The sequence below is a fragment of the Saimiri boliviensis genome, chromosome 17 (assembly GCF_048565385.1).
Source record: "Saimiri boliviensis isolate mSaiBol1 chromosome 17, mSaiBol1.pri, whole genome shotgun sequence".
NCBI classification, from domain to species: Eukaryota; Metazoa; Chordata; class Mammalia; order Primates; family Cebidae; genus Saimiri; species Saimiri boliviensis.
Genome location: NC_133465.1, coordinates 28272470 through 28299937, shown reverse-complemented (window position 1 = coordinate 28299937; position 27468 = coordinate 28272470). Strand labels below are relative to the sequence as shown.

The 27468-nt window shown below is 53.9% G+C and overlaps 1 protein-coding gene across 1 annotated transcript in view; it reads left to right on the top strand.

Annotated features, from left to right (window-relative positions):
* The first annotated feature begins 2612 nt into the window (after nt 1-2612).
* RAB11FIP4 (RAB11 family interacting protein 4) overlaps nt 2613-27468 on the top strand; it is a 135876-nt gene continuing 111020 nt past the window's right edge. The window contains exon 1 of the mRNA XM_010342141.3: nt 2613-2827. Within this exon, the coding sequence (XP_010340443.2) occupies nt 2669-2827 (159 nt within the window). The 5' untranslated portion in view covers nt 2613-2668. The remainder of the gene's footprint in view (nt 2828-27468) is intronic.

The following is a 27468-nucleotide window of genomic DNA, read 5'->3' as shown; positions in this document are numbered from 1 at the left end:
CGGCATTCCCGACACAACATAGGCGCTCATATATAAAAATGTGACAACCCCAGAAAGAATGCCTGTGATGTGCCTTGCTGGCCCCGGCAGCACAGCGATGAGCAAGAGACCCGGTGTCATGCCCCCACCTGGCGAGGGAGACAGGCATCCTTCAAACCATCGCCCAAAAACTGCAGAGACCTGGGCAAGGAGAGTCGGGGCAGGAAAGGCTCTCCTGAGGGATTTTGAATTTGGCCTGATCCTGTCTTTGACAAGAACTGTCTAATCCGGTTGCAGGATTCTGGCTTGGCTCACTTGGGATTTGTTCATGCTCAGATCTGAGGCCCCCGCCCTGCCAGCTGAAGTGAGTCTCGCAGCTCCCCTGTCCCCAGTTAGGGGAACTTCAATGTCAGGCGGAGCGCTGAGAGCCGTTTCTGCAGCCCCCACTAGGGGGCAGTCCCAACTCCTACCCGTCTCCTTTCTGTGCTGAGTCCCTTGGGCGAGAGAAAGAGGCACGAGCTGACCTTGGACAAACTAACATCGAGGTCCCAGGGGCAGGCAGCAGCCCCCAGCTTCCACTCCCTGCCTCCTTGCCAAGGGGGCTCGCTGGATCTCCAGCAGCCAGTCTCTCCCTGCCAGCCGCCCGTTCTTATTCTCCACTTCCGCCTCCATTTTGCAGGGCAGGTTGGGGAAAGCAGCATTGCTTAGATTCGCTCTCCTCTTCAGTCGCCCTAAAAGGAAGGTGCTATTCCCCCCACTGTAAAGGCGAGGAAACCAGCTAAAATATGCTAGTATCCTGCGGAGGGGCTTCCAGCCAGCAAGACGCTCCCACTCTCAGCAGAATACCCCCACTCCACTCCCACGGCCTCCCCTTTCCCGCTTTCCCAAATTTCTGACTCCTCTGTCCTCAGAACCACAGGTCTCTCTTCCCAAGAGGTGCTGCCTTATGTGGCTCTCAGAGGAACTGAAGTGTCAAAGGAGAGAGTAGCTAAAAGCCAGGTTCATCCTGGGAGCCAGGGCTGGAAAGAAGAGGGTCCCGCCCACTATCAGAAGCCAAATGGCAGTCCCTGCGCAGGATATTTTCGGGGTTGAGCAGGAAGACCACAGAGGTACAAACCGAGGCTCAGCAAGGGGATGCCACGCAGTCCACCCCGGACTCCCTGTCTGCGCAGCTACATTGCTCCTGGCTCCTGCACATGCTGGGCGGGTCCATCACCTCTGGGTGGGGCTTCCTCTGGGCCCACTCTTGGCTGGAGATCAGGGACTTGAAGGTAATTAAGACATATCTTGCCCCGAGGGCTTCCCAGCATCGTAGGGCAGATGGGCACCCCAGTAGAGAATTAGGAACTAACTGGGCATCTGGAAGAAGGGCCTAGAACTCAGACTAGGAGACAAGATAGAGTGCCATCAGGGAAGGCTTCCCGGAGGAGGAAACCTCTGTGCTGAGCAAGTCAGCATAAGTGGGAGTAGGGTCAGCCAAGGCCTCTTTTTGGGTTGGGGGCCAATCGTTGCCACAAAGCCCTGATGGGCTGAGCAAGGAAGTGGAGAGGAGAGGAGGGCCCAGCCAGGTCCTGCAGGGCCCCGAAGCTGGGCTGGGAAGTCAGCACAAGCTGGGGTGGAGGCTCCGCTGAGCACTAATAGTGGGAGGCCAAGATCCTGGCCTGGAGCCTGCCACCAGCAGGACAGAGAATCTGTCCTGGGCTCTAAGCTTGGGGCAGGTCGGGCTGCCAGGGAGGTGTGAGGGTGGGAACCCGGGGAAAGGGGGGAAGCCTCCTCCAGGCGCGGGGCAGCTCTGGGCCCGGCAGCAGGCAGGCCTCGGGAAGGGCCTCGCTTTTCCTCCCTCCGGCCTCCCTGGTTTTCTCCTCACTCCCTGTCGCAAGGTCTCCGTCCAGGCTAGGGTTCAGTTCCCTGCTCCTCCTCTCCGTGCCCTCCCCCGCCTGATGGCCCCACTAGTGCTGTGGTGGAGGAGAGCTCCGAGCTGAAGAACTGAGTACAAAGCCCCCAGAGCTGGGAGCGAATCTCGGCCTTGCGTCTCGCGAGCTGTGTGGCCTACAGTAAAGAGTCCGACCTCTCTGGGCCTCAGCTTCCTCCGAAATGAATGCAGTCACGGAACGCGCCAACGCAGGAGGCACCCGGGGCATCTCCTCTCTTCTCGGGAGACTAGAGCTCTGGCGGCGGGGAGGGCGCGACCCCGCGGAATCCTCCGGCAGGGCGGGGCCTTCAGGAGGCTCCTGGGATCCACGGGAAGGAGCGGGCTTGGGAACGCGGAGGGAAACTGAGGCCGCAGAGGAGGCGGCGGTTGACAGAGCGCTGCGCCTGCCGACCCCGCGTGGGCGGCCCCACTCGAAAGGACCCGGGCTCCTTTTGTCTGCAGCGTCCTCGCCGCCGCCGCCTCTCTCCCTCCCTCCCTCCCGCTCTCGCCGCGGCCCCCGCCCTTCCCCTTTCCTCCCCTCCCTTCCTCTCCCCTCCCCTCCCCTCCCCTCCGGAGCGGCGGGGGCTGCGGCGTCGCTGCTGACACTGATCGGCCGCGGCCGCCACCGGGCGGAGGCTGCGCGGCGCAGACCCAGGCGGGCGGCCCGGGAGGGCGCGCGGCGATGGCGGCGGCGGCGGCGGCGGCGGCGGCGGCGGCGGCGGGCGGGTGGCGGGCGCGGCGGGCGCAGGGCCCCGGCTGAGCTGCGGGCCGGCCCGGATGGCGGGCGGCGCGGGCTGGGCGGGCGCCCCCGCGGCTCTGCTGCGCTCCGTGCGCCGCCTGCGCGAGGTGTTCGAGGTGTGCGGCCGCGACCCCGACGGCTTCCTGCGCGTGGAGCGCGTCGCGGCGCTGGGACTGCGCTTCGGTCAGGGCGAGGAGGTAAGCGGGCCCCAGCCGGGTCCCGGCCCCGCCACCCCTCCCCCAACTCCCCGCCGGGTCACCAGCGCGGCCCGAGGCGGCGGCCTCCCTCCTGCCCGCCCCTCCGCCGCCGGAGCCCAGGACCTCGGCCCCCTTCCCCGGGCATCCCCAATCCAGCCGTGCCCTCGCTTTTCCCCCGGCGCCCAAGTCCGGAGCGTCAGCCTCATGCCCAGGGTGGCCTCTGCGCCCACCTTCCCTCCGCTGCTGTTCGGGTCCTTCTGAGCCGTCTGCACATCCCCCCCGCGTCTGGGGAAGAGCGCTGTCAGAACCCGGCCCCAGACTCCCCACCCCACCACCCGCTGCGGAGACCGAGATGCAGGGATCTGTGTGCGCCCTGCTGGGCCGGGCCAGGGGGTGAAAGGGACAGGTAGGGGCGCTCCGCAGCCATGGCTCCTCGGCGGCACCCACCCTGCCCAGGAGCGGAAGGAGGATTCCCGGCCCAGTGCCGAGTGACCTCTCATTCAGGCTCTGCTGGGCAGCCGGGTTCGCAGCTGGCTGTGTTGGCTGCGGCAGGCCAGGCAAAGCCAGGCTCAGGGAGTGGTGGCTGAGCAGGGGCTTTCCTGAGGTGAGGCCGCGTCTATCTGGGGAAAGCAGGACTGCTGTGGATTGTTAACAGGTCTGGAAGCGGAGGGCTGGTGCCGCCAGCTGGGTGGATGGAGTCCTGTCACTGAACGCACACTACACCCGTGTCCTCTGGTGCCGCCGGCATGGGCACTGGGGACTGTGTCTTAAGGGGAGTACAGGACACCCACCTGGCTGGAATAGTCAGGGGTTTCCCCTGGACACAGAAGCCCTGAGAAGTGGGTTTCCAGGCCACCTAAGGCCTCGGCTCCCTCATGGGGCGGGGGTGGGGGGGGGTGAGACCGGGGCCACGGGCCTCAAGTGGGCACTGACTGGCATTGTGTTCCCAGGTCAGGCCAGGCATTTTAGAACATGGGGGAAGCTGGGTGATGGCCATATTGGGCCTGTGCCTCCGTGTCACCAGACAGTGGGAGGTGATGGAGAACATCTCTCCACCCACACCTGGGCATGGGCCAGGACCTGTGAGTTGCTGAGAGCAGTGGGCAGAAGACAGCGAGGCAGCTTCGGCGTTTGAGAACTCAGGTACCCACCCTAGGAAGCACCACTCCTGTGCCTATGAGAGCCCAGACTGCCCACTGCAGGTTTCTGCTGAGGGGCACTGCCTGCTGCCAGCATGACCCCTCTCCTTCCCCAAAGGCCAGTCAGGCCCTGCCTTTTTCCCAGTGGCTCCCATCTGGAGCAGGCTGAGCACACTTCTGGCATGTGGATGGCCCTGCTCCTTCCTCCCAGGACACAGGCTGCAGGCCTGGTAAAGAAGCCACCAGCTCTGGCTGCAACCTGGAGCTCTGGAACCACAGAGCCTTAGTGGTGGGAAGGGCCTCCGAGCAACCTCTGGCAGGGGCCACCAGCTTCAGCCACGTGCCCGGCGAGCTTCACCCACAGCTTCAGCCACGTGCCCGGCAAGCCTCACCCACTCCTCCCCAAGCTGGACAGCTCCTGCCGTGAAACTTCTCCCTCATACACTCTAGAGACAGACCTGCTTGGCACTCAGTCTTCGCAGTTCTGCACAGGGACTCACCTGGGCCTCTCTTCTTCAGGGCAGCCTTTTTTTTTTTTTTTAATTTTTTTATTGCATTTTAGGTTTTGGGGTACATGTGAAGAACACGCAAGATTGTTGCATAGGTGCACACATGGCAGTGTGATTTGCTGCCTTCCTCCCCCTCACCTATATCTGTCATTTCTCCCCATGCTATCTCTCCCCACCTCCCTACCACCCCGTCCCTCCCCCATTTCCCCCCAACGGACCCCAGTGTGTAGTGCTCCCCTCCCCGTGTCCATGTGTTCTGATTGTTCAACACCCGCCTATGAGTGAGAAGATGCGGTGTTTGATTTTCCGGGGCAGCCTTTAAATATTTGAAAGAAGCACTCCTGCCCCTTCTCTCCTTCCCAGCTCCCCACTCCCATTTTCCCTTCTCCAAGGCAAATACCCCGGATCCTGAAGTCCTATGCCATTTCCATATGACCCAGTAGCCAGATCTCTGGCTTCTGGCCCTAACGCTGCCATCAACTAATTCTGTGACTCAGTTTTCCTGGCAATAACACGAAAGGGCTGGACCAGGAGACCTCCCCCCGCCCCCCACAGCAGACTGTTCTAGCCTCAAGTCCTCACACATATGCACGAAGCTCAGGGTGGGGCTGCCTCTGAATGGGGCACTGCACACTCCACTCATATTAAGTTTCTGGCCACTGAACCCTCCAGGGATCTGTTTTAGAAAACTCTGCCAAGCCAGGGATTCCCCACCCTTGGGGGAGGGTCAGTGATTTCTTTCTTTTAAAAACATACTCTGAGATTACTACAGAGGCGGCGGATATGCCCGGCAGAAAACTGGAAATAGAGACAAGCAAAATACAAAAGTATGTGTCCTATCTGTCAGGCAGCGCCTCGGCGACGCTTCCATCAGAGCTTTCCAGAGCTGTTTTCGTGCTTATATGTCAATTTTCTCCAGAAAATGAGATCATACTGTGCATACTGTTTTGTAGTCTACTTTTATTTCTGGTAAATGATCATCACTTTTCTGCTTCAATAAATTTTCATCTCGTTTAATATGCAGACCTTTTTCAGATTCCCCTATTTGACCCCAAAATGTCCATTTTTGCCATTTCCTCTCCAGGACTGTGCAGTGTATGCGGTTGTTGTCACCTTTTGTTCTCTCTTACTGTACCACAATTCCTTTTTCTTTTAATAATCCGGGCTTGTGGAAGCAATTGGGCCTGTTGTCTGTGTCAATAATTTCTTGAATCTAAGCCTGTTACTTGACCCTTAATCCCATTTAATTTCATCTTGTTCATTTCATCACATTGTATCAGTCAAGAGAAAGAATCTAACATCCTACCTCTGTCACTCTCAGCTGTGCTGGTGCCTGTGGGCTGGAGAAGCAGTGTTTCGTGTGTCTGAATCCACAAGGCTGGTTAAAAATGCAGGGCAGGACCATGGACAGGGCCCCGAGGCTCACACAGTATTGACCAAGACCCATGGAAATAGATTTGGCATCTCTGCTCACCACCCATCACATCCATTGATGCATTACAAAATTGGAGTGTTATTTTTCCGGCCGGGGGGAGGGCTTCCTTACAAAAAGTGTACTCTGACAGTTTCTATTTCATTTGTTTAAAAATCAGGCATCGACCCTGATTTCCCAGCTGCTTGGTGCCCCTGGGGTGGATAATGATCATTTATTAGATATGGGGTTCAGTGAACCTAGAGCTGATTGTCCACAGTTTACCACCTACCCCCAGAATACCAGGGATACCAGAATCAAATGCTTTGCAGAAACCAAAATGTACTAGGTCGAGGTCATAGGTATGAAATAAATATCCATGAGGCCATAATGAAATATACATATATATATTATTGAACAATGAATAATTAATAAGTAAGTAATAGGAAAATCTCTCATATAGAAGAAATCCAAATAACATATGTTGATAATTGCTCCATTGAGGAAGTGAAGCAAAACTTCCCATCTATAAGCATGAGATGATCATAGTGGTTTCCTTATAAAGGATAGAGTTTGGAAAATGGGGGGAAGGGCAACTGTGCAGTGGAAAAACTCAAGAAACACTGTCTCAGAAAGTGATCAAGGCCAACATCAATAGCGACAAATTATGATGATGGCATATACCCTTGGTGTGATGTGGTGAGAATAGACCTTTTCCTTTGTGGTCTTCCTCCCAAACCAGTAATCTCAGTGTAGTCATGAGAAGAATCCCAACTGAGAGGCATTCTGCAAAATACCTGATTAGTACCTCTCAGAATCGTCCAGGTCATCCAAAACAAGGAAATGCTGAGACACTGTCACAGCCAAGTGGAGACTGAGGGGGCGGGATGACTAAATATAGCATCATTGATGGGATCCTAGAACCAGGAAGAGGACATTAGGTAAAAACAGGAAGTCTGGACCAAGTGTGAACTTTAATTAATAATGTTATTTATGGGCCGGGCACGGTGGCTCAAGCTTGTAATCCCAGCACTTTGGGAGGCCGAGGCGGGTGGATCACGAGGTCAAGAGATCGAGACCATCCTGGTCAACATGGTGAAACCCCGTCTCTACTAAAAATACAAAAAAATTAGCTGGGCATGGTGGCGCACGCCTGTAATCCCAGCTACTCAGGAGGCTGAGGCAGGAGAATTGCCTGAACCCAGGAGGCGGAGGTTGCGGTGAGCCGAGATCGCGCCATTGCACTCCAGCCTGGGTAACAAGAGTGAAACCCTGTCTCAAAAAAAAAAAAAAAAAAAAAAAATGTTATTTATGGATTAGTTAGTCCCTGAAATTTCCCTGCTATGTTGACCTCGGCATCACAGCAGAAAACAGGAGACAATGGGCCAGGGCCAGGCGCAGTGGCTCATGCCTGTAATCCTAACACTTTGGGAGGTTGAGGTGGGAGGATCGCTGGAGCTCAGGAAGTTTGAGGCCAGCCTGGGCAACATGGGGAGACCCCATCTCTACAAAAAATACAAAAATTAGGCCAGGCGTGATGGCTCACGCCTGTAATCCCAGCACTTTGGGAGGCCGAGGCGGGTTTCGAGGTCAGGAGATGGAGACCATCCTGGCCAACACGGTGAAACCCATCTCTACTAAAAATACAAAAAAAAAAAAAAAAAATTAGCTGGGTGTGGTGGCCCATACTTGTAGTCCCAGCTACTTGGGAGGCTGAGGCAGGAGCATGGCTTGAACCCAGGAGGCAGAGGTTGCAGTAAGCCAAGATTGCATCACTGTACTCCAGCCTGATGACAGAGTGAGACAACAAAATATCTGCATTTCTTTCTTTTTCCCCTTTTTTTTTTTTTTTTTTTTGTGGCAACAACAACAAAAAAGAAAGAAATGCAGGTTTTTGAGGGATGGAGGCGCACCACTGCCCTGACCTGAAAGTCGACAATGCCAGGGGAGCAGGACTCGGACAAGGACGTAACATGATGGCTCAGTGCCCTGACCCCATGCCGCCTTCTCATGTATTGCATTACTTCTCTGACCTCTTTAGGCCTCTGTTTACTCATCCATCAAATGGGGCTGATCAGAGTCCCCATTCCATAGGGTTATTGTGGGGTTTGGCTGAGTTAATACATACAAAGGGCTCAGTGCAGTATCTGCACAGAGTGGGCACAACATCAGAATTGCTGGTGCTCTTGTTGTGATTATTATTATTTTCTAAACACTTGCGAGCATCTTTGAGAGGCTGTTCCGGCTGGGGATTTGCTAGGGATTGAGGTCAAGACCTGGCCCCAGCCTCTGTGTTCTCAACCCACCCTCCTGAGCCAGCTGTGGTGCTCCTGCCCCTCTCGCATCCTCTCAACAGCCAGAGAATGGCAGACGTTGAAAGCAACCAGAGATGTCCCCGACCACACTGCCCTGCAGCAAGGCCCTCTTCCTTTTCCGGTTTGAAGACCGTCCTTCTTGCTAGAGAAATGGCAGTAAGAATAATCAAGTAGGCCTCTGCCATGCATGAACACAGCACCATCTTCTCGGGGCCGTGGGCCTGTCCTGCCCTGTTGGAGATGAAGTGACGGGCCCCATTGGGCTCCCTGGGTCCTCAGGTCCTCTCTGAGCTAGTGCCTGCTGTGGGGGAATTCCCGGTGCCACTTGCCTTAAGTCTGGGTCTTTAAAATGGCAAAGGAATTGGGGTGCTAGGATGGGCTGAGACCAGCCAGGAGCCAGCCCTGGGGCTGGGGTCGATGTCTTCTGAGATACATGGGCTTCCAGGGACAAGAGCACCTGGAACTTCAGCTCCTCGCCTCAGGAGTGGGGATTGGATAATGGGGAAGATACAGCTGTGTCCTCCGCAGCTGTGGCCAGAGGAAGGGATGGAGGGGAAGGCAGGGCCAGATCAGTGCTTCCCTGTAGGCAGCGAGGCGACTCGGGCGGCCAGGAGCAGATGTGTGTGTGAGGACATGGAGGCAGGAGGCCGCCTCAGGGGACTGTGGCACATGGCAAGAGAGGAAAAACAGCCTGACCTGGGCAGTGGCAGGGGGTGCAGAATCGACAGGGGCCTGGAAGGCCGGCAAAGCCCCAACGAGCCATTCCTAAAAAGGGGTAGTTAAAGGTGCTCTTTTGAAACCCGGGCCCCTCCATGTGCCGCACCCTAATGAGGCCACTGTGCAGACAAGGCTGGCATGTCAGAAGGAAGGCCCAGGTGCCCTGAGCCTGGTGGGCAAGGTGGGGGCACCTGGGACCTGAGCCGAGAGCAGGACAGGAGTGGGCCCGGAGACGCCTTCTCTTTCCTGTGCTTCTGGGAACTGTGCCTCCGAGGTTGGAGGTCATCGCGGAAGTGGGGCCAAGGCTGGCGTCCCTTGGGGCCTGGGGATAGGCGCGTGGCACCACACTCTGCATTGCGGTGGGAGGACGAAGCCTAGCTGGGCACCCTCTGGCCTCTGGTCCCCACCAGTTTGGCTGTGCTGGGAGGAGGCTAGATGAGAAGGAAAGTCCTCTGGGACTCATCCATCTTATCAGAGACGCTCCACCCCCTTGGTTTCTCTTTTTTTTTTTTTTAATTGAGTCAGACTCTGGCTTTGTAGCTCAGGCTGGAGTGCAGGGGTGTCTCATGGCTCACTGCAGCCTTGAGCTCTTGAGCTCACGCCATCCTCCCGCCCCAGCCTCCCAAATAGTTGGCACTGCAAGTATAGGCCACCATACTCAGCTAATTTTTTGTCAGACACTCTTTTTTTTTTTTTTTGAGATGGACTCTCACTCTGTTACCCAGGCTGGAGTGCAGTGGCACCATCTTGGCTCACTGCAAGCTCTACCTCCTGGGTTCAAGTGATTCTCTCACCTCAGCCTCCCACGTAGCTGGGTTACAGGTGTGTGCCACCACGCCCAGCTAATTTTTTGTATTTTTAGTAGAGGCGGGATTTCGCCATGTGGCCAGGCTGGTCTCAGACTCTTGACCTCAAGTGATCTGCCCACCTTGGCCTTCCCAAAGTGCTGGGATTACAGGCGTGAGCCACCACCCCTGGCCTGTCAGACACTCCTGATGAAGCCTGAATTCACTGGCAAAACTTGCTGAGTTCCAGCGTGATTCTCAAGACACTGGAGTTCTGGAGAAGGAGAGAGCACCGGTGCTGAGGGGGCCATGCTATGGTGGGTGTCATCCCTGCTTCCATTGGTGAGACCTGAATGGGGAACGTGTCGTCGCGAGTGGGGCAAGAGTCAGCCCTTCACGTCAGCAGGACGTGCCCTCGGAGGGGTTTCACTGGGTAGAGAACCTTGAAGCAGCCACAAGCTTCCCTTAGGGGCATCCAGCCCATGAAGTGGGACACTCCCCCTGTATAGGTGGGCCACGAGGCTGGATGAGCAGCGTGGCTTTCAGACTTGGCCCTGGCTCTGAGGGCCAGGAACCTTCCCCAGCACCAGGAAGAAAACCAAAGAGGCAGAGGAGGAGAAACGACCAGGCAGAGGGAGGACAGGCTGGGCCAGAAGATTCCTGCAAGCCGCCCTGGCTGGTGGGTGGGGACTAGGGAGCCCAGGAACCCAGGATGGGGGTGGATGGCTGCAGTGAGGGCCGGGCTGCCTGAGAAGGCCGGTGCCTGGCAGCATTGCCTTGGAGGGCATTGCGGAGCTGGGGTGGGCAGCAGGCTCCTGGACACGGCCCCCCGGCCTGGGCAACCTGCTGCCAGCAGGTATAGGGTGTTCACAGGTCTATGTGGCAGAGGGGGTTCTGCCTCAGCCCTGGAGCTTGGGGTGGGGGGCTCCTTCCCCTCCTGTTGCAGCACCCCTTTGGCCCACCCAGCAGTTGTCCCCACCCCAGCCCTGAGCAGTGCCACCAGGAACAGTGTAGAAGGGGTACCTGACAGCTGGCTGGGATTGAGTCTTTTTTTTTTTTTTTTTTTTTTTTGAGACGAAGCCTCACTCTGCTACCCAGGCTGGAGGGGAGAGGTGTGATCTCGGCTCACTGAAACCTCTGCCTCCTGCATTCAAGCGCTTCTCCTGCCTCAGCCTCCCGAGTAGCTGGGATTACAGGCACGCGCCACCACGCCTGGCTAATTTTTTGTATTTTTAGTAGAAATTGGGTTTCACCATGCTGGCCAGGCTGGTCTTGAACTCTTGACCTTGTGATCCACCTGCCTCGGCCTCCCAAAGTACTGGGATAACAGATGTGAGCCACTGCGTCCAGCCTGGAATTGACTCTTAGAGCTGAGCCACACCTACCTGAGCAGGACGGAGGGGCGTTTCCATGGCAGCTGCCTGGAAACGGCATATGGCATGCCCGAGTCATGGCTGTCCTCCCAGCCCCAAGTTATTGCATAAAGGCGCTGACACTTTTATAGAGTTGATTTTATGGAAATATGCCTTTCGTTTACCGTTAATACATGTCCAGATTTAAAGGTTTTTTATTCCTAGGCCAGACGTGGTAGCTCACACCTGTAATCCCAGCACTTTGGGAGGTGACTATTGCATCATTTCTTCACCCCCGTCCCCCATGACCCACACGGGCACTGAGCTGCCCTCAGTCCTAAGACTGCGCCTCCGACCCCTTTGTCTGCCCCGCACTCTCCAGGCACAGGCGCTCTTGTGCAATGACCAAAGTCTCCTGCAGCCACTGGTGATTTTCCATGGACAGGAGGATATGGGGACCCAAGGAGGCCAGGACCCACCCAACTTGCTGGCTGCCTTTGTATTTCTTAATCCCTTTCATCATCAAGGTAACCAGGAGGCTCCGGGAGGTGAAGTGACTTGTCCAGGGTCTTGAGTAACTGGAGGAGCTGGGATTTGAACCCGGGTCTGTCAGGTTCTAAAGCTGCCTTCTTAGCTTCCTGCAGTTGGGGGTCTCATGGTCTTAGAAGGTCAGGGGAGGGAGAGAATGACCTGATCTGAATTTCAGAAATCTAGCAGTGGAGAAATCTGAAATTTGAGGTTTCCTCTGGCTGGAGAATTTGAATCTGGGGTGGTCTTGACTGGGGAACGCACAGATCAGAAGTAGGTCTGGGATCTGCAGGGCGGGCTGGCACTGCCAGGGACCCTCCCATGGGCACCACAGGCAGGGCCACCCCAGCACTAGGCGGGGAAAGGAGGCTGTGCCAGCAGGACCTGAGGTTTCAGAGGGAAGGAGGCTGCCTGCCATCGTGCATCCACACCACTTCCTGTTCAAATGGTGATTCCACGGCCCTGGGAGGCGTGCGTTTCTGACTGCTCCAGTTTCCTGCCAGGCACTGTGGGTAGTCCTCTGCAGGCCCAGGCTGTGTGGGGCCGATTCTTCTGTGTCTCCAGTTGGCCACCCCATCAGCACCTGGACCACACGCTCTGCTCCTGCACCCTCCTCGGCCTGCACAGCAGATCCTCCCCAGTCAAGAGGCCCTGGTGCCCTCGACGGCCCCGGCCTCACCCTGCTCTGTTGCCCCTTCCCCACGTCCACTCTTCTCCAGCGCTCAGTGCAGGCCAGGCCGGCTCTCACGTCCTCTCCCTGCCCTGGGGAAGTGGCAGGGGGCTGGGCCCTGGTGTCAGGCACACCTGGTTTGAGACCCAGCTCTGCTACTTACTCGCTGTGTGACTCTGAGACGTCACTTAACCTCTCTGTGCCTCAGTCTCCTCATCTGTATAGTGAGGATAATATTAGCAATGCATGTGAAACCCTCAGAATGACACAGGACATAGTAAGTGCCACACATGTTTGTTAAAGTGACCATTACCACCACCAACTCTAGGTTTTCTGAGTCAGCTGTCTGATCTACTCTTTTACAGATTTTTTTGAGGGCCAACTCTGTGTCGTGTTTGGGGCCAAAGGGTATATAGATGAGTAAGATGGGATTCCTTGCCTGCGGGGGGGGAGGCGTGAGATGTAGAAACCTTGGTCAGAGCTGCGGGAAGGCTGGGGCCGGAGGCTTGTACAGGTGCGGCTGAGGCAGGAAGCCAGGACAGTCGCTCTGCCTGGGAGGTGAGGGAGGCTCTCTGGAGTGGGGCTCCAGAAATGGCTGGCAGGGCTGAGTTGGGAGGGAAGGGGTATACCAAAGGCGAGACCTACCTGTGCAGAGGCCCGCCTGCAGGGGTGGGGGGCAGGGGCCAAGCAGGCAGGCTGGAGGCAGGAGGTGGCAGGGCTTGATTTGACCCCAAAGGTGTCGGAATAGAATGTTGAAGAGGTTTAAGCAGAGGGCCACACAGCTCTGGTACCTTCAGACAAACCTGCTTAAAAGTAGCGTGGGTGGGAGAGAAGGGGCCAAGGTGGGAGGTTTCTGTCCCAGTTCAGGGGCGAGGAGAGGGGAACCTGAGGATGGAGAGAAGGGGAGGGCCAGAGGGAGGCTCCCCGGCAGTCTGGAGGCGTTCACGTGAGTCCCCCGTGATCCCCATCTCAGTGACCTGACCGGGTACTGGAGCCCTGAGCCCAGTGAGGGTGGCACACGCCTGCCGAGCTCACGTGGCTCCAGGGCCTGCCCTCGCTCTCAGGAATCTTTCCAAGGGCAGCTGCTCTTTTTTTTCTTTTTTGAGATGGAGTATCGCCCTGTTGCCCAGGCTGCAGTGCAGTGGCACAATCTCGGCTCACTGCAACCTCCACCTCCCCAGTTCAAGCGATTCTCCTGCTTCAGCCCTCCCAACCAGTAGCTGAGATTACAGGCACGCACCACCACGCCTGGCTAATTTTTGTATTCTTAGTAGAGACAGCGTTTCTCCACGTTGGCCAGGCCTCGAACTCCTAACCTCAGGTGATTCACCCACCTCAGCCTCCCAAAGTGCTGAGATTACAGGTGTGAGGCACCACCAACTGACTTTTTTTTTGTATGGTGGGGACGGAGTCTTGCTCTGCTATCCGGGCTGGAGTGCAGTGGTGCAATCTCGGCTCACTGCAACCTCCGCCTCCCTGGTTCAAGTGATTTTCCTGCCTCAGCCTCCCAAGTAGCTGGGATTACCGGCGCCTGCCACCACGCCCAGCTAAGTTTTTGTATTTTTAGTAGAGACGGGGTTCACCTTCTTGGCCAGGCTGGTCTCGAAATTCCGACCTCAGGCGATCCACCTGTCTCGGCCTCCCAAAGTGCTTGGATTACAGATGTGAGCCCCCATGCCCAGCCTGCTCTTTATTTTAAAACAAAAATATTATCAAATATTGTGGGTTTTTTTTTTTTTTTTTTTGAGACAGAGTCTTACTCTGGTATCAGTGCTAGAATACAGTGGTGAGATCTTGGCTCACTGCAATCTCCGCCTCCCGGGTTCAAGTGATTCTCCTGCCTCAGCCTCCCAAGTAGCTGCCCGGCTAATTTTTTGTATTTTTAGTAGAGACAGAGTTCTACCATATTGGCCAAGCTGGTCTCGAACCCCTGACCTCGTGATCTGCCCGCCTTGGCCTCCCAAAATGCTGGGATTACAGACATGAGCCATCATATCTGGCCCGGCCATATTATTCTTGATATAGAAATTTAAACTACTTTATAGGAAAAAGAAAGCTAACTAGTACTGAATTGAATTTCTGTACCTGAAGACCCGTGTCCTGACCTTGGCGGTGACCCACAACTGGTTGTGACTGCCTAGTGTGAGCTATCACGACCTTCTTCCACCTCAAGCTTTTTCCTGTGCCTGAATCCGTCCTGGAGAGGATCGTGTCTCCTCCCTCTCCCACCCCTGCCTCATCCCAGGTGGGACTGGCACAGCACCCATCACTATTACTGTCTTCGCAGGGCTCTGTTCTGCCTGGCCCAGCTCACTGAGTCCAGCCCACCTGGCTGGGCACCTGGGCCAGCTGGTCAACCCCTGGGCTCAGCCTCTGCTCTGGTGTGTCCACGGGGCATTTTGCTGCCCAGGTGATGCCCTCAAGAGGGTGGAAGGGGCAGGGGTCTGGAGCCAGGCTCCCTGCTGAAGGCCTGGAGGAGTTCTAGGTACCCTGGGCTGAGCCACACCTCCCTCAGTACCACTGGCTCTGCTCCCCGCCCAGGCGCTCAGCTGTCAACCAGAGGTGTGGGCATCTCAGAGCCCCCGACCCCCAGAGGGCACGTCCTAGACACTGGGTGGGTGGAATCCAGGGCCTGTTGGCTCACTTGTCTGGCCAGAGGCACCGGCTTTGGGCTCCTGGTCACCTTTTCTAAAAATGGTCATGTCTCCTCCTTCTCTCTCCCCTGCCTCAATGTAAGCCTTGCCCCTGGCATGAGGGTGCCTGTTTCTCCATGCCCCCATCAGCACTATTATTTTAATATATTTGTTTCTGCCAGTTTGATAGGTGTGTAATGGTATTCCAGATTTTGTTGACGCTCTCATTTCTAATTGCTCATGAGACTCGGCATTTTTTCCATGTTGCTGTTTACTCTTGGTATTTCTTTCTGCGTAAACTGCCCTATCGATCATTTTTGAGCATTTATCAAGGGGAATATTTGGTTTTCCCTTTATTTTAAAGTCTTTTTTTTTTTCTTTTTTTTTTTTTTAAGACAGGGTTTTACCATGTTGGCCAGGCTGGTCTTGAACTCCTGACCTCAGGTGATCCGGCTGCCTCAGCCTCCCAAAGTGCTGAGATTACGGGCGTGAGCTACCGCGCCCAGCCTATTTTAAAGTCACTGTTATGTATTTCAACACTGTTTGTCATTTTTTTTCTTGCTCTGTTGCTTTCTTTTTTCTCTCTGTTAATCATATCTTATTGCTCAAAAGCTTTCCTAAGTGTGAATGTTTTCTTTTAATTATATCACATCTGTTTTGTTTCTGATTATATTCATCACTTCTTTAGTAGACACTTATTTTCCATCTCTAGCAAGAACAAATAAACTATTTTGTTTATACCAGTTATAAAAATATTTATTTTACCCATTTGGAATTTATTATAAGATTCGTTCAACATTTAGTTCTTTTTTTTTTTTTTTTTTTTTTTGAGAGTAAACTGGCATTATCTCAGCTCACTGCAACCTCTGCCTCCCGGGTTCAAGTGATTCTCCTGTCTCAGCCTCCCAAGTAGCTGGGATTACAGGCGCCCACTACCACCACCATGTTGGCCAGACTGGTCTCAAACTCCTGACCTCAAGAGATCTGCTCGCCTCAGCCTCCCAAAGTGCTGGGGCTACAGGTGTGAGCCACCTCGCCTGGCCTCAACATTTAGTTCTGTTAATAATTTGAATTTGTTTCTAAACTAGAACTAAATTCCATAAGTCAGGTTTGTTTTTCTGTTTTTTTTTTTTTCCCCACATTCTTTATTTTGAAAATATTTGACAAAAAGTTGAAAAACAGTGTGATGAACACCCAGAGAGCCTGCACCCCAACTCACCGGCTGTTTAGTGTTTTGCTACATTTGTTTTTTCTTTCACTCTTTTTCTTTTTTTTTTTTTTTTGAGACAAGGTCTCACTCTGTTACAGAGGCTGGAGTACAATGGTGCGATCCCGGCTCACTGCAACCTTCACTTCCTAGGCTCAAGCAATCCCCAGCCTCTTGAGTAGCTGGGACTAACAGGTGTGTGCCACCATGCCCACCTAATTTATTTTTATTTTTTGTAGAGTTGGGGTTCTTGCTATGTTTCTCAGGCTGGTCTTGGAACTCCTGGGCTCAAGCAGTCCTCCTGCCTCAGCCTCCCAAAGTGCTGGGATTCTAGGTATGAGCCATCACGCCTGACTTTCACTCTATCTCTTATCTGTCTGTCTATCTGTCTATCTGTGTATCATCTATCTCCATGGAAGACATCTTGACCTTTCTCCCATAAATACGCGACAGTTTCCTGCCCAAGTGCAGCACCGTCATCACACCCGGGGATTTCACATTAATTCAGCAATGTCGCCTCGCCTTCAGTTCGTAATCACATTTCCCCAGTTGTGATAACATTGACGTTTCTGACGAGTCCAGGCCAGTTGTCCTGTAGACTGTCCCATCGTCTGGATGTGTCTGTTTCCTCAAGGTTAGATACACGGTGAGCATTTTTGGCAAGGACAGGTGGTGGTGTGTCTTCAGAGCATCTCCTAAGGGGGCACGTGATGTTCATTTATCCCATTTTGACGGTGCTGAGTTTGATCACTTGATTAAGGTGGTGTCTCATCTATTCAACATAATGGTACTCTTCCTCTTATAATAAATATGTAATCTGTGGGGCCATACCTTGAGACAGTGTCAGCATTTGATTCACACAATGGTTTTAACATCCACTGATGCTCCTGGTCTGAGTAAATTACACTGGTGGTTGCAAAATAGTGATTTTTCATTCTTTCCACAGAGTTCTGTTAAAAAAAAAAAGGTCTTTTCTGAGCATCCCTATGGATTCATAGCACTTTACCTCCCCAGCCTGTCACACCTCATCCCCATCATTCTTTTTAATGCTCAACAATTTTTTGTTTTGTTTTTAATGCAACATTATAACATTTTGATCATTATTACTTGAATAATATATTTTTTAATTGAAACGAGCCAACCATTATCATCTTTTAAAAATCCCTCTGGGCCGGGCGTGGTGGCTCATGCCTGTGATCCCAGCACTTTGGGAGGCTTGTGGATCACCTGAGGTCAGGAGTTCGAGACCAGCCTGACCAACATGGAGAAACCCTGTCTCTACTAAAAATACAAAATTAGCCGGGCATGGTGGCGCGTGCCTGTTACCCCAGAACTCAGGAGCCTGAGGCAGGAGAATCGCTTGAACCTAGGAGGTAGAGATTGCAGTGAGCTGAGATTGCGCCATTGCACTCCAGCCCGGACAACAAGAGCAAAACTCTGTCTCAGGGGAAAAAAAAACAAACAAAACCCTCTGATAGTCTTCATTATTTATGGATTTTGGAGAATGTAACACACTTTTCAGGGTCTGTAATTGGCATTGTGTTCGATCTACTAGAGTGCTGCCATCTTTACATACTATATTTAGTGCTCCCAATAGGAGCAAAATATTAACATTAAAAATAAATGTTTTACAATTGGGCTGCACGAATGTTTAATATTTAATGTGTTTTATTACTGCTGAGGATGAAGTACTTTTTTTCCATTGTTTTTTTTTTTTTTTCCTAGCTGCATGTCACTAGCATACAGGAATGCAACTGATTTTTTTGTAAATTTATCTCTGCTCCCAGCACTGGTATGAATTCATTTATTACTTCTAGTAGTTTTCTGGTTGAGGTCTTTGCATTTTTAGGTAAGTCATCCCATCCACTTTGAAAGTCATTATTTGGTTATGTCTTCTTTTGAGTTCAATTACTTCTCCTTCCGAGATGGGAGCCACCAGCCTCTCTAGAGCTAAGCCGGGTGGGCACAGGAGACATCGCCCCGACTGGCATGCACTGGAACATTGGCTACAGGCCCAGCTGTGAGTCAAGGAGAAAGGCCGGGGCAGGGGCTGTGGTCTTACAGACAGGGTCCCAAAGCAAGTGGTGAATCCTGAAGAGGCCGAGGCTGGCGTTGGCACGAGAGGCGGCCTAATAGAGAAGGAAGGGGGCCAGAACGAGGTAGTCAGGCCTCCTGCTACGGATCAGGGGAGGACCCCAGCCTGGTGGGCAGAAAAACCAAGTCACACGCAGCAGAGCAGGAATGACAGACCAGGTGAAGCGCGCACACAGATGGCTGCAGAGTTGATCTGAGCAGACAGACGCAGCTGGTGGGGCTGAGGCCGTTCCCTGGCCCCTGTATGGTCTCGGATTGTGGTGGAGCCAGTAGGGATGAGGGTTGGTGAGGGCTGGCGGAGGCAGGACCCCGTCATCCTTTCCTCGTGATTTGTTACAGTGGAGGGACATAGCTTCCTACCGTTAAGTAGCTTGTCAGTACTCGGGTTTAGGTTAATATTCTTTTGCATGTTAATTAAGACCAGCCTGTCTTTCCCGTTCTCCTTTTGTTGGAGTTTTATTCAAGACCAGATGGTAAATTGTACCAAATGTCTTCCCAACATCTATTAAATGTTTCAGCGACGCTTGCTGTTTTCCCAGTCGATGCAAAGAATTATGCTTGGAGTGGGTGAGTCTCCACTTGACCAGGCCTGGTCAGGCACCCACCCCTCAGGGGCAGCCCATCCAAATCACAGGGAATCAGGGAGGAGCAGCTCCCAGGAGGAAAATCAGGGTGCACCTACCAGGCAAGGGGCAGCTTGACATTGGGTAGAAAGAAACTACAGAGATGCAGGAAAACCTCGCCTCTCAGCCCAAGTACTCTTAGTTCCGACCCTGCCCTGGAGGAGCGCTGATTTCTGTGGTTCTGCTGGCAAAGTGACCGTGAGGACAGGCGCTGGGTTTCTGCAGCCCTCTGTCTCCAACACCGGTTGTACTGGTACACAGTGCTGGGTTTATAGTGCATAACAGGGCACAGTGATACTTGACCAACTGAGTGAGTGAACAAACAGAGCGCAAGGGGACCAGCCAGGACCCCAGGAGCCCCAGCACCTCCTGAGCCCTGCCCCCGAAATCTTGTGATGTGGAAGCAAGTTCCTCTCTGCTTCTTGAGGCCACTAGATGGTTTAGGAGGCAGGAGGGCTTTGTGGTCAAGGACTCAGGGTCTGAACAGGTCAGAGGTCAACTCCCAGCTTTCCAGTGTGCTGGACCTGGGAGTGACCTGGGATGGCCTCTCTACTTCCTTGTGCCTCACCTGTGAAATGGGGATGCAGTGCGGTTCCCCTGAGAGGGTTAGGGTGATGCCGATGAGAGAAGGAGGGTGAAGCACTTAGCACAGCACCCGTGCGTCCTAAGCCCTGTACCCAGGGGAGTTACTAGGGTGGACTCTGCCCTTGGGGATATTTAGAAGAGGAAGTTCTGCACAAGTTATAGACTATCTGGGGCTCTTGGGGGGATAGGGATAAGCATCCAAGTCCAGAAGCCACTGGGATTGTGTGCTTGCTGCCGCCACCACGTGGTCCCAGGATGATGATGATGATGACGATGATGATGGAGAAACATATTCCTGCACCTGTGGCTGCAGATAAAGGAGTAAATTGAAAAGGGGGTATTGCATAGCAGAAAAGAGTGTAAGCTGGACTGGGTGTGGTGGCTCATGCCTGTAATCCCAGCACTTTGGGAGGCTGAGGCAGGCAGATCACTGGAGGCCAGGAGTTGGAGAACAGCCTGGCCAACATGATGAAACCCTATCTCTGCTAGAAATACAAAAATTAGCCAGGCATAGTGGTGCGCGCCTGTAATCCCAGCGCTGCTCCGAAGTGGCTGAAGGGGGCGGGGCATGGTATCACACTCTTGGAGGGGCTGTGACTGCTGTGGGCTGGGTCTGCCTGGGAAGGGGTGATGGCAGTCCCTCTGTTTCCACTGTTGCTGCTGGGAATATCCCCACCGCCACCACCTACCACCTTTGTGCCAGCCTCGGAGGGCATTGCCAGCTCCAAGACCAGGGCCCAGATTGAGGATCAGCCCCCTGCCACTGCCTGCCTGGGTGAGGTCTGCCAGCCGTCCAATCTGGATCCCCCTCTCAGGGTCTCGTCTTCAGAATCTCCAGCGGAAGCCTTGGAAAATGCAGCTTCCAGGGCCCCACCCTGGTGAACAGGCTCTGCAGAGCTGCGTTGAGATGACAGGATGAGAATCCCCCCATCCTTCCACCCTGGATGGCACACGGTTTAATGCAGGACACGCAGGCCCCAGATCTGAATGCCAGGCTCAAACCTCGCTTTCCTCTCTCCTACCCAGGAGATCCTGGCCAAGTTTCTGACTCTGTGGAGTCTTGGTTTTCTGGTTTATTAAGTGAGGCCAGTAACTTCCCTCCAAGGGCTGGCTTGAGGGTAAACCAGGGGGCGGGTGTATATGTGCCACACACCTGGTCCTTTCTGATGCCCAGAACCCCATTATACTGGTCCTCTGCCTCCACCCCAGGCCTCCCAGCCACTTTCTCTTGGGAAAGAGGTCTAAATTATAAATAAGGGCTTCAATCATGGATGGAGCCTCTCGCCTTCCGCTGTGCTTGCTGGAAAAGAACTTTGCACAGAGAGTCCAAAAAATGAGTAGACTCAAAACCTCCCATGTGCCTCTTGGCCCTGCCAGCTGTGCCCTAAGAAATTTGCCCCGCTGCCCAGGGGTGCCTCCCATGGGCCCAGCTCCTCAGACTGTTAGGGCGTCTTTCTGAGGAGAGGGCGCAGTTGCAGCAGAGAAGTGAGGGCTAGAAAGTCTGAGACACAGGCAGCCCCTCTGGCCATCATCCTCGCCTCGGTTGGGGCTCTGGGAGCGCCCCAGCTGCCCAGCTTCTCCTCCACCTGGGGAGCAGCTTGGTCCCTGGAGGACCCAGGGAAATCCCACCAGGATTTCCCTCCCCACGTTAGTGCATCAATGCTGGCAGCTGCACCCAGGAGCTACAGGCAGGGGTGTGGGGCGAGGGAACCGAGACATTTCACCCTCTAGGGGTGACCACGTACACCACCACCCTCCTGTCACCCAGATGCCAGTTTTGCTGTGGAAATGGCCCATTTAATGTCCTGTGTAAGGGAGAAAAGCTCCAGGCCTCCAGAGCAGGGGCCCCACCCCGTGTCCGGCAGAAGAAGGAAAGGGTATTCCAGGCCAGCAGTCGGTCCAGCGATGTGGAAACGGAGCCTGCTTCCCCTTCCCCTTAGCCCAGGAAAGCCTCAGGTAAAAACACTGACTCTGGCCCAGCCTCGCTCAAACTTACAGATTTCAGAAAGCTTCCTACATGTAACACATTGGCACTGCCAATGTGAAAGGACATCCTGGCATCTTTGGGCAAGGGACTCAACCTCTCTGGGTCCCACTCACTTCATCAGCGAAACTGGAACCATAATCTCCATTGTGCCCTGTCCCACCACAGGGACCACGGACAGGAAGGGGCCGGGCCACCTTAGTCTCTGCCGCCCACATTGGCTTGGGAGCTCCTCTTGTTCCCAGTTCCTGGCTAGGCCTGGCCCAGAAAATGTACGTGAGCACCAGTGAGTCCCAGAAGCAGGCAGGTACCAGTCCAGGTAGGTTTCAGGGCCTCTGCCAGGACTGCAGGCTGCCTGCCCCTGGGATCCCGGTGGGGTTTCTGGAGGGAGAGATTGACCAGTGGGCAGGATCTTGCTGCCACCACCGCTACTGTGGTCCCGCAGCCACCATAGGTGTCTGCCTGGGCCCTGGTGGGCAGCAGGGAGGGACACTTGGAGGAGGCAGCAAGGGGTCATTACACCCCTGAGCAGTATTTCACCTATGGCAAGAGCTCTCAAATCCAGATCCCCTCTGATCCCCATGGTGACAGTATAAGGTGAGGAGTGGTATCTGCCCCATTTCGCAGGTGAAAAAACTGAGGCTCAGGGGGGTTGGGGTCTGCCAGGGCCTCATGGTAGGTTTGAAATTCCGTTTGGGGTTCCCAGAGCAAGTCGCCCTTCTCACTTGCCATCTTGTGTTGTACTGACAGCAACAGCAGTGGGATTTCTAGCTGGAGCCACTGTGCTTTGCTTTGTTTCTGTAGCTAAACCTCAATTCACTGAAAGGCCACGAGGTGTCCTGGTTAACTCCATTTTCTGGGGAATGGAAGGAGGGCTGGTGGGAGTTTTTCATTTTGAGTCTAGTTGAAGTGTCAGGGCTCGGTGGGCAGGGCCTGTTTTGGACAGGGCAGTATAGATGGATTAGAGGAGGCAGCGTCTAGGGACACAGCTCGGAGCAGCCCAGCTCGTGCAGGCCAGTACCCCCATTTCGTGAGCAGACATTCCCGTGTAACCTTAAATAACGGGTCAGAAGCCAACAAAAGCCCCCAGGGAGCAGAGCCTTTCAAACTTCCATGAGAGCCGGAGATCTCAGCGGAGGGCTTCACACTGAGGGCGCAGCCAGGGAGCTGCCCTCCCTTGTCCCCACCAGAAGAGAGTGCCCTCCCTCTTCCCCTGCCCTCCAGCCACTCAGAGCAGCTGTGCCTCCTCAGACCCTTCGGGCACCTCTAGGGCCTGGCCTTAAGCTACCCTCTCCCTCCTCCCAGCCTTTGCTCACACCAAAGCCCCCCCTCCTGAGTCCCCATTCCCCACACCTGCTGGGTCAGCCCCCCTAAAACTTCGAGGACTTGAGGTAGCACCTTCGAGGGGGTTACATTGTGATGGAGCCTATCTCGTCTTCCCCCACAATGCAGTGAGCAGTTTTTCAAAAGAACGAAAAGAGCTTTGCTGAGTTTTTTCCCCTATGTTTAAAAATGATCCGGATCATTTTGTAAATTCAGTCAGTTACAGATTGTTGGAAGGAGAGGTGCAAGGACTGGCTGTCCCAGCTCCTGAAGTTCACGGTGTCAGCAGCCTCCTGACCAGTGTCCGGCCCTGCTCTGCCTGTGAAAGCCTCCTTTATCCCGAGGCTGCTGTGTGTCAGCCGCCAGGCCGTCTCGATAGGCCATTCCCTTCAGCCCTGACACATGACGCGGTACTGCTGCTCAGGGAGGTTGAGTCATCGCGGCTGGTCACACAGCTCGGAAATGGAGGAGGTGGGATTCCAGCGCAGCCTGGGAGCCCCGCTACGCTGGCCCTGGGCACGTCGCAGTGTTAACGGTCACCTACGCACTTTTATGCTGCTATTCCCCAGGCTATTTTTATTTCTCTCAAAAATAACTCCAGGACATCTGTTCCTTCCCTGGGAGCTTCCTAGGAGCCTCTCTGTCTCCGCACAGGCCAGTCTGGCTGAAGAGCGGTGGAAACATTTGCGGAAGGAACGGACAGATGGACAGATGCATGTGGAGGCCAGCCTGCTTCAGAGACCACCCAGGCTTCTGTCACTTTCACTCCTATTCAGACCCCAAACAAAGCCCTCGTGGGTGGCCTGAGGGATTCTGTCAGCCCAGGCTCAGGCTGTGAATGAGGGGCCTCCTGATGACACTCAGACGGATGGACACGGACATGTTGGTGGTCCCATAAAGGAGGGCGTCTCCAGCTGTGGCTGGTGAGACAGCACTCCCAGGAGGTGGCCTGGGTACCATGTCACGGGGCCATGGTGCTGGCCGGCCCTCTGGATGTCTGGCCACCCTGGCCAGAGGCACTCCAAAGCCACACAGCCCCTTCCACCTTCCCTCCCATCACCACCTTTTTCCCCCCAGGGTGCAGGAACTGGCAGGACCCACTTTGGAAATCCCTCCCTCATCCCTTGTCTCTGGCTGGTGTTGCTGAAGCTCTTGTCTGGCTCCTCTCCCATCCCTGCCTCAGAATTGATGGAGAGGGCCAGTGGCCGCCTTGCCCTTTGTCGCACCAGCAGGCCTGGGGGTGGCGGTTCCAGAGTACAGGGTCCTATTGTGTGCCCTGACATCAGGCAGCTGGACTGCAGGGAGTGAGCCTCAACAAGCAGCTGGAGCATCTCGCCTGAAGCCCCAGGAGAGGCTGGAGCCCAGGAGGAGGGGCCGTCCTGGAGAGGGACCGAGCCAGGGGGAGCTGGATTCCAGCCCTGCCTGCTGTGTGTGGAGGCTGGGACGCATCAGGTCCACTGCTGTGCCAGGGGAATGATGGGCTGTTCGGCCGCTTCACGGAGCTGCTGGGAGTGGTGCACTTGAGTGCTTCGAAGGCTGCCTGACACCAGCCAGCTCCTCCCTGTTCTCACTGTGGCTCATATTCAGGATAAGGCGCATGCAAGCCCTTCGCCTGGCTCGGAAACCCTTGTCTTTCAGGCTTGTTCTCTCTTCGGCCCCATCTCTTGAGGACTTCTCCTCCCCACACTCCCTCCATCTACCCCAGACGCCCTGCCTTTGCCAGCACGGCTCCCTCTCCCTCTCCTGTTCCCTCTTGCTGCCCTTCACGTCCTTCCCCATCGTCCGTCTCACTTGGCCAGCCCCCAGCAGAAAACCCTGCAGCTGGTCCTGGGATTTGTGATGCCTCCGGTACCCCAGGGTCCCCACAGGTGTCCCCTGAATATAAGGCCCTCAGAATAGCCACCCCTGAGCAAGGATCTGGCTTCAGCAGCTGCCTCACCTCCTCCAGAGGGTCCCCTCCCCAGAAGCACTTCCGGTTCAACCTAGGCTCCACTTGGGGCCACGACTTTCAGTGCTGGAAGGCACTTCCCAGCCCAGCGGCTGCAGGGAGTCTCCAGGTACCCAGACGTGCCCTTCTCGCCCTCTGGTCACTGTCCGCTCCCCTCTTTTCCTGTCTGCCTTCTATTGTGGCTGCTTTTTTATGCTGGGGCGCTTCAACTTCACCCCACCCCAAGCCAAGCCCTGAAACACCTTTTGTGGGTATAGGTGACTTCAGGTGCCCAGCCAAGCCCGGGTTACTGCCAAAAGTAGCAGGAATTGCCGCTCTGATGCCCATGGGGGCCAGGAAGGGAAGCAGCCTAGGTAGGAGGTGGAGCTGTGGTGGGGGTGGGGCTGGGGTGGGAAACTACTTGGTATTTGGGTTTCCCATGGTCAGCTGGGGAGCAGAGCGCCTTCCCTTTCTAAACAGTATGCTTGAATTCAGCTGTTGCTCATTGTTGCTGTGGGAGAATATGGGACTTGTGTTGCCAGATCTGATTTTTCAAGAAAAGCCAGGGGCTGGGGATGGCGGCTCACACCTGTAATCCCAACACTTTGGGAAGTCAAGGCAGGAGGATCACTTGAGGCCAGGAATTCAAGACCATTTGGGCAACCATCTCTACAAAAAATAAAAAATTAGCCAGGTGTGGTGGTGTACGTCTGTAGTCCCAGCTGCTTAGGAGGCTGAGTTGGGAGGGTCCCTTGCACCTGGGAGGTCAAAGCTGCAGTGAGCTGTGATCATGCCACTGCACTCCAGCCTGGGTGACAGTGAGACCCTGTCTATAAAAAAGATAGAAATAAAATTTTAAAGCCAGATATCCAAGTTTATATGTGCAGTTCTCCTGATTTTTTTTTTTTTTCAAGATAGTGTCTCACTGTGTGACTCAGGCTGTAGTGCAGTGGCACAATCACAGCGCACCACAGCCTTGACTTCCCAGGCTCAGGTGCTTCTCCCACCTCAACCTCCCAAGTAGCTGGGACTACAGGTGTGCACCACCACACCTGGCGAATATTGTTTATTTTTTTGTAGAGACGGGGTTTCGCCATCTTGCCTGGGCTGGTCTCGAACTCCTGAGCTTCAGTGTTCCTCCTTCCTTGACCCACTCCCAAAGTGCTGAGGTTACAGGTGTGAGCTACTGTGCCCAGCCAGTTCCCTTGATTTTTAAAGAAAAAATCTTAAATACTTTTTTATTGCATTTTAGGTTTTGGGGTACATGTGAAGAACATGCAAGATTGTTGCATAGGTACACACGTGGCAGTGTGATTTGCTGCCTTCCTCCCCATCACCTATATCTGGCATTTCTCCCCTTGCTATCTCTCCCCAACTCACCACCCTCCGTCTGCTGTCCCTCCCCTATTTCTCCCCAACAGACCCCAGTGTGTAGTGCTCCCCTCCATGTGTCCATGTGTTCTCATTGTTCAACACCCGCCTATGAGTCAGAACATGTGGTGTTTGATTTTCTGCTCTTGTGTGAGTTTGCTGAGAATGATGGTTTCCAGGTTCATCCATGTCCCTACAAAGGACACGAACTCATCGTTTTTGATGGCTGCATAGTATTCCATAGTAAAATTTGCTTTTGGGGGCTTAGGGGAAGAAGTGTCACTACTTACATAGATTCCTGTAACTCCCACCGCCATCAGGGATAGAACCGTTCATCCTCAAATTCCCTCTGGCCGTTCCTTTGTCCTCAGTCCCTCCTCCTCACTCTTGGCATCCACTGATCTGTCCTTTGTCACTATGGTTTTGCCTTTTGCACATAAATGGAATCAAATAGTTTGTAACTTTTGGGGATGTGGTTTCTTTCCCGTAGCATAACGCATCCGAGATTCATCTGTGTTTTTGTGTGTCAATCATTTGTTCCTTTTGATTAAAGAATACTTGCTTGTCCATTCAGTTGTTGAAAGACACTGGGGATGTTCCCAGGTTTGGGCGATTATGTGTAATGCTGCTGTGGACATTGTGTGCAGTTTTGTGTATGTGTGTGTGTGAATATAAGTTTTCATTTCTCTAAGATAAGGGAAAAGTAAGGAAGTGCCCTATTTCTACATTGTAGAGAGGTGTTTTTTTTGGGGGGCTTATATCATGAATGGATGTTGAATTTTGCCATTTGATTTCTCTGCATCTTTCAATGGGTTTTTCTTCTTTTTTGAGACGGAGTTTCGCTCTTGTTACCCAGGCTGGAGTGCAATGGCGCGATCTTGGCTCACTGCAACCTCCGCCTCCTGGGTTCAGGCAATTCTCCTGCCTCAGCCTCCTGAGTAGCTGGGATTACAGGCACGCGCCACCATGCCCAGCTAATTTTATTTTTATTTTTAGTAGAGACGGGGTTTCACCATGTTGACCAGGATGGTCTCGATCTCTTGACCTCATGATCTACCCGCCTCGGTCTCCCAAAGTGCTGGGATTACAGGCTTGAGCCACCGTGCCCGGCCGGGTTTTTCTTCTTTAGTCATGTATAGATTACATCAATTAGTTTGCAAATGTTGGGCCAGTTTTGCTGGATAAACCCCATTCGCCTGCTGGTCTTGTTATATTATTCATACATATCTCCTGGATTTGATTTGCTAATATTTTGCTGAAGTTCATTGCATCTGTGTTCATGAGGGATATTGGTTTGTAGTTTTCTTATATAGCTTTTGTTTGATTTGGGTATCAGGGTATATTACTGGCCCCATAAAATGAGTTGGGAAGTGTCTCATGTATTCTCTGGAAGAGGTTGTGTAGAATTCATGTATATTTTCCTTAAGTACTTAGCGGAATTATCTGGGCCTGAGATTTTTCTTTTTGG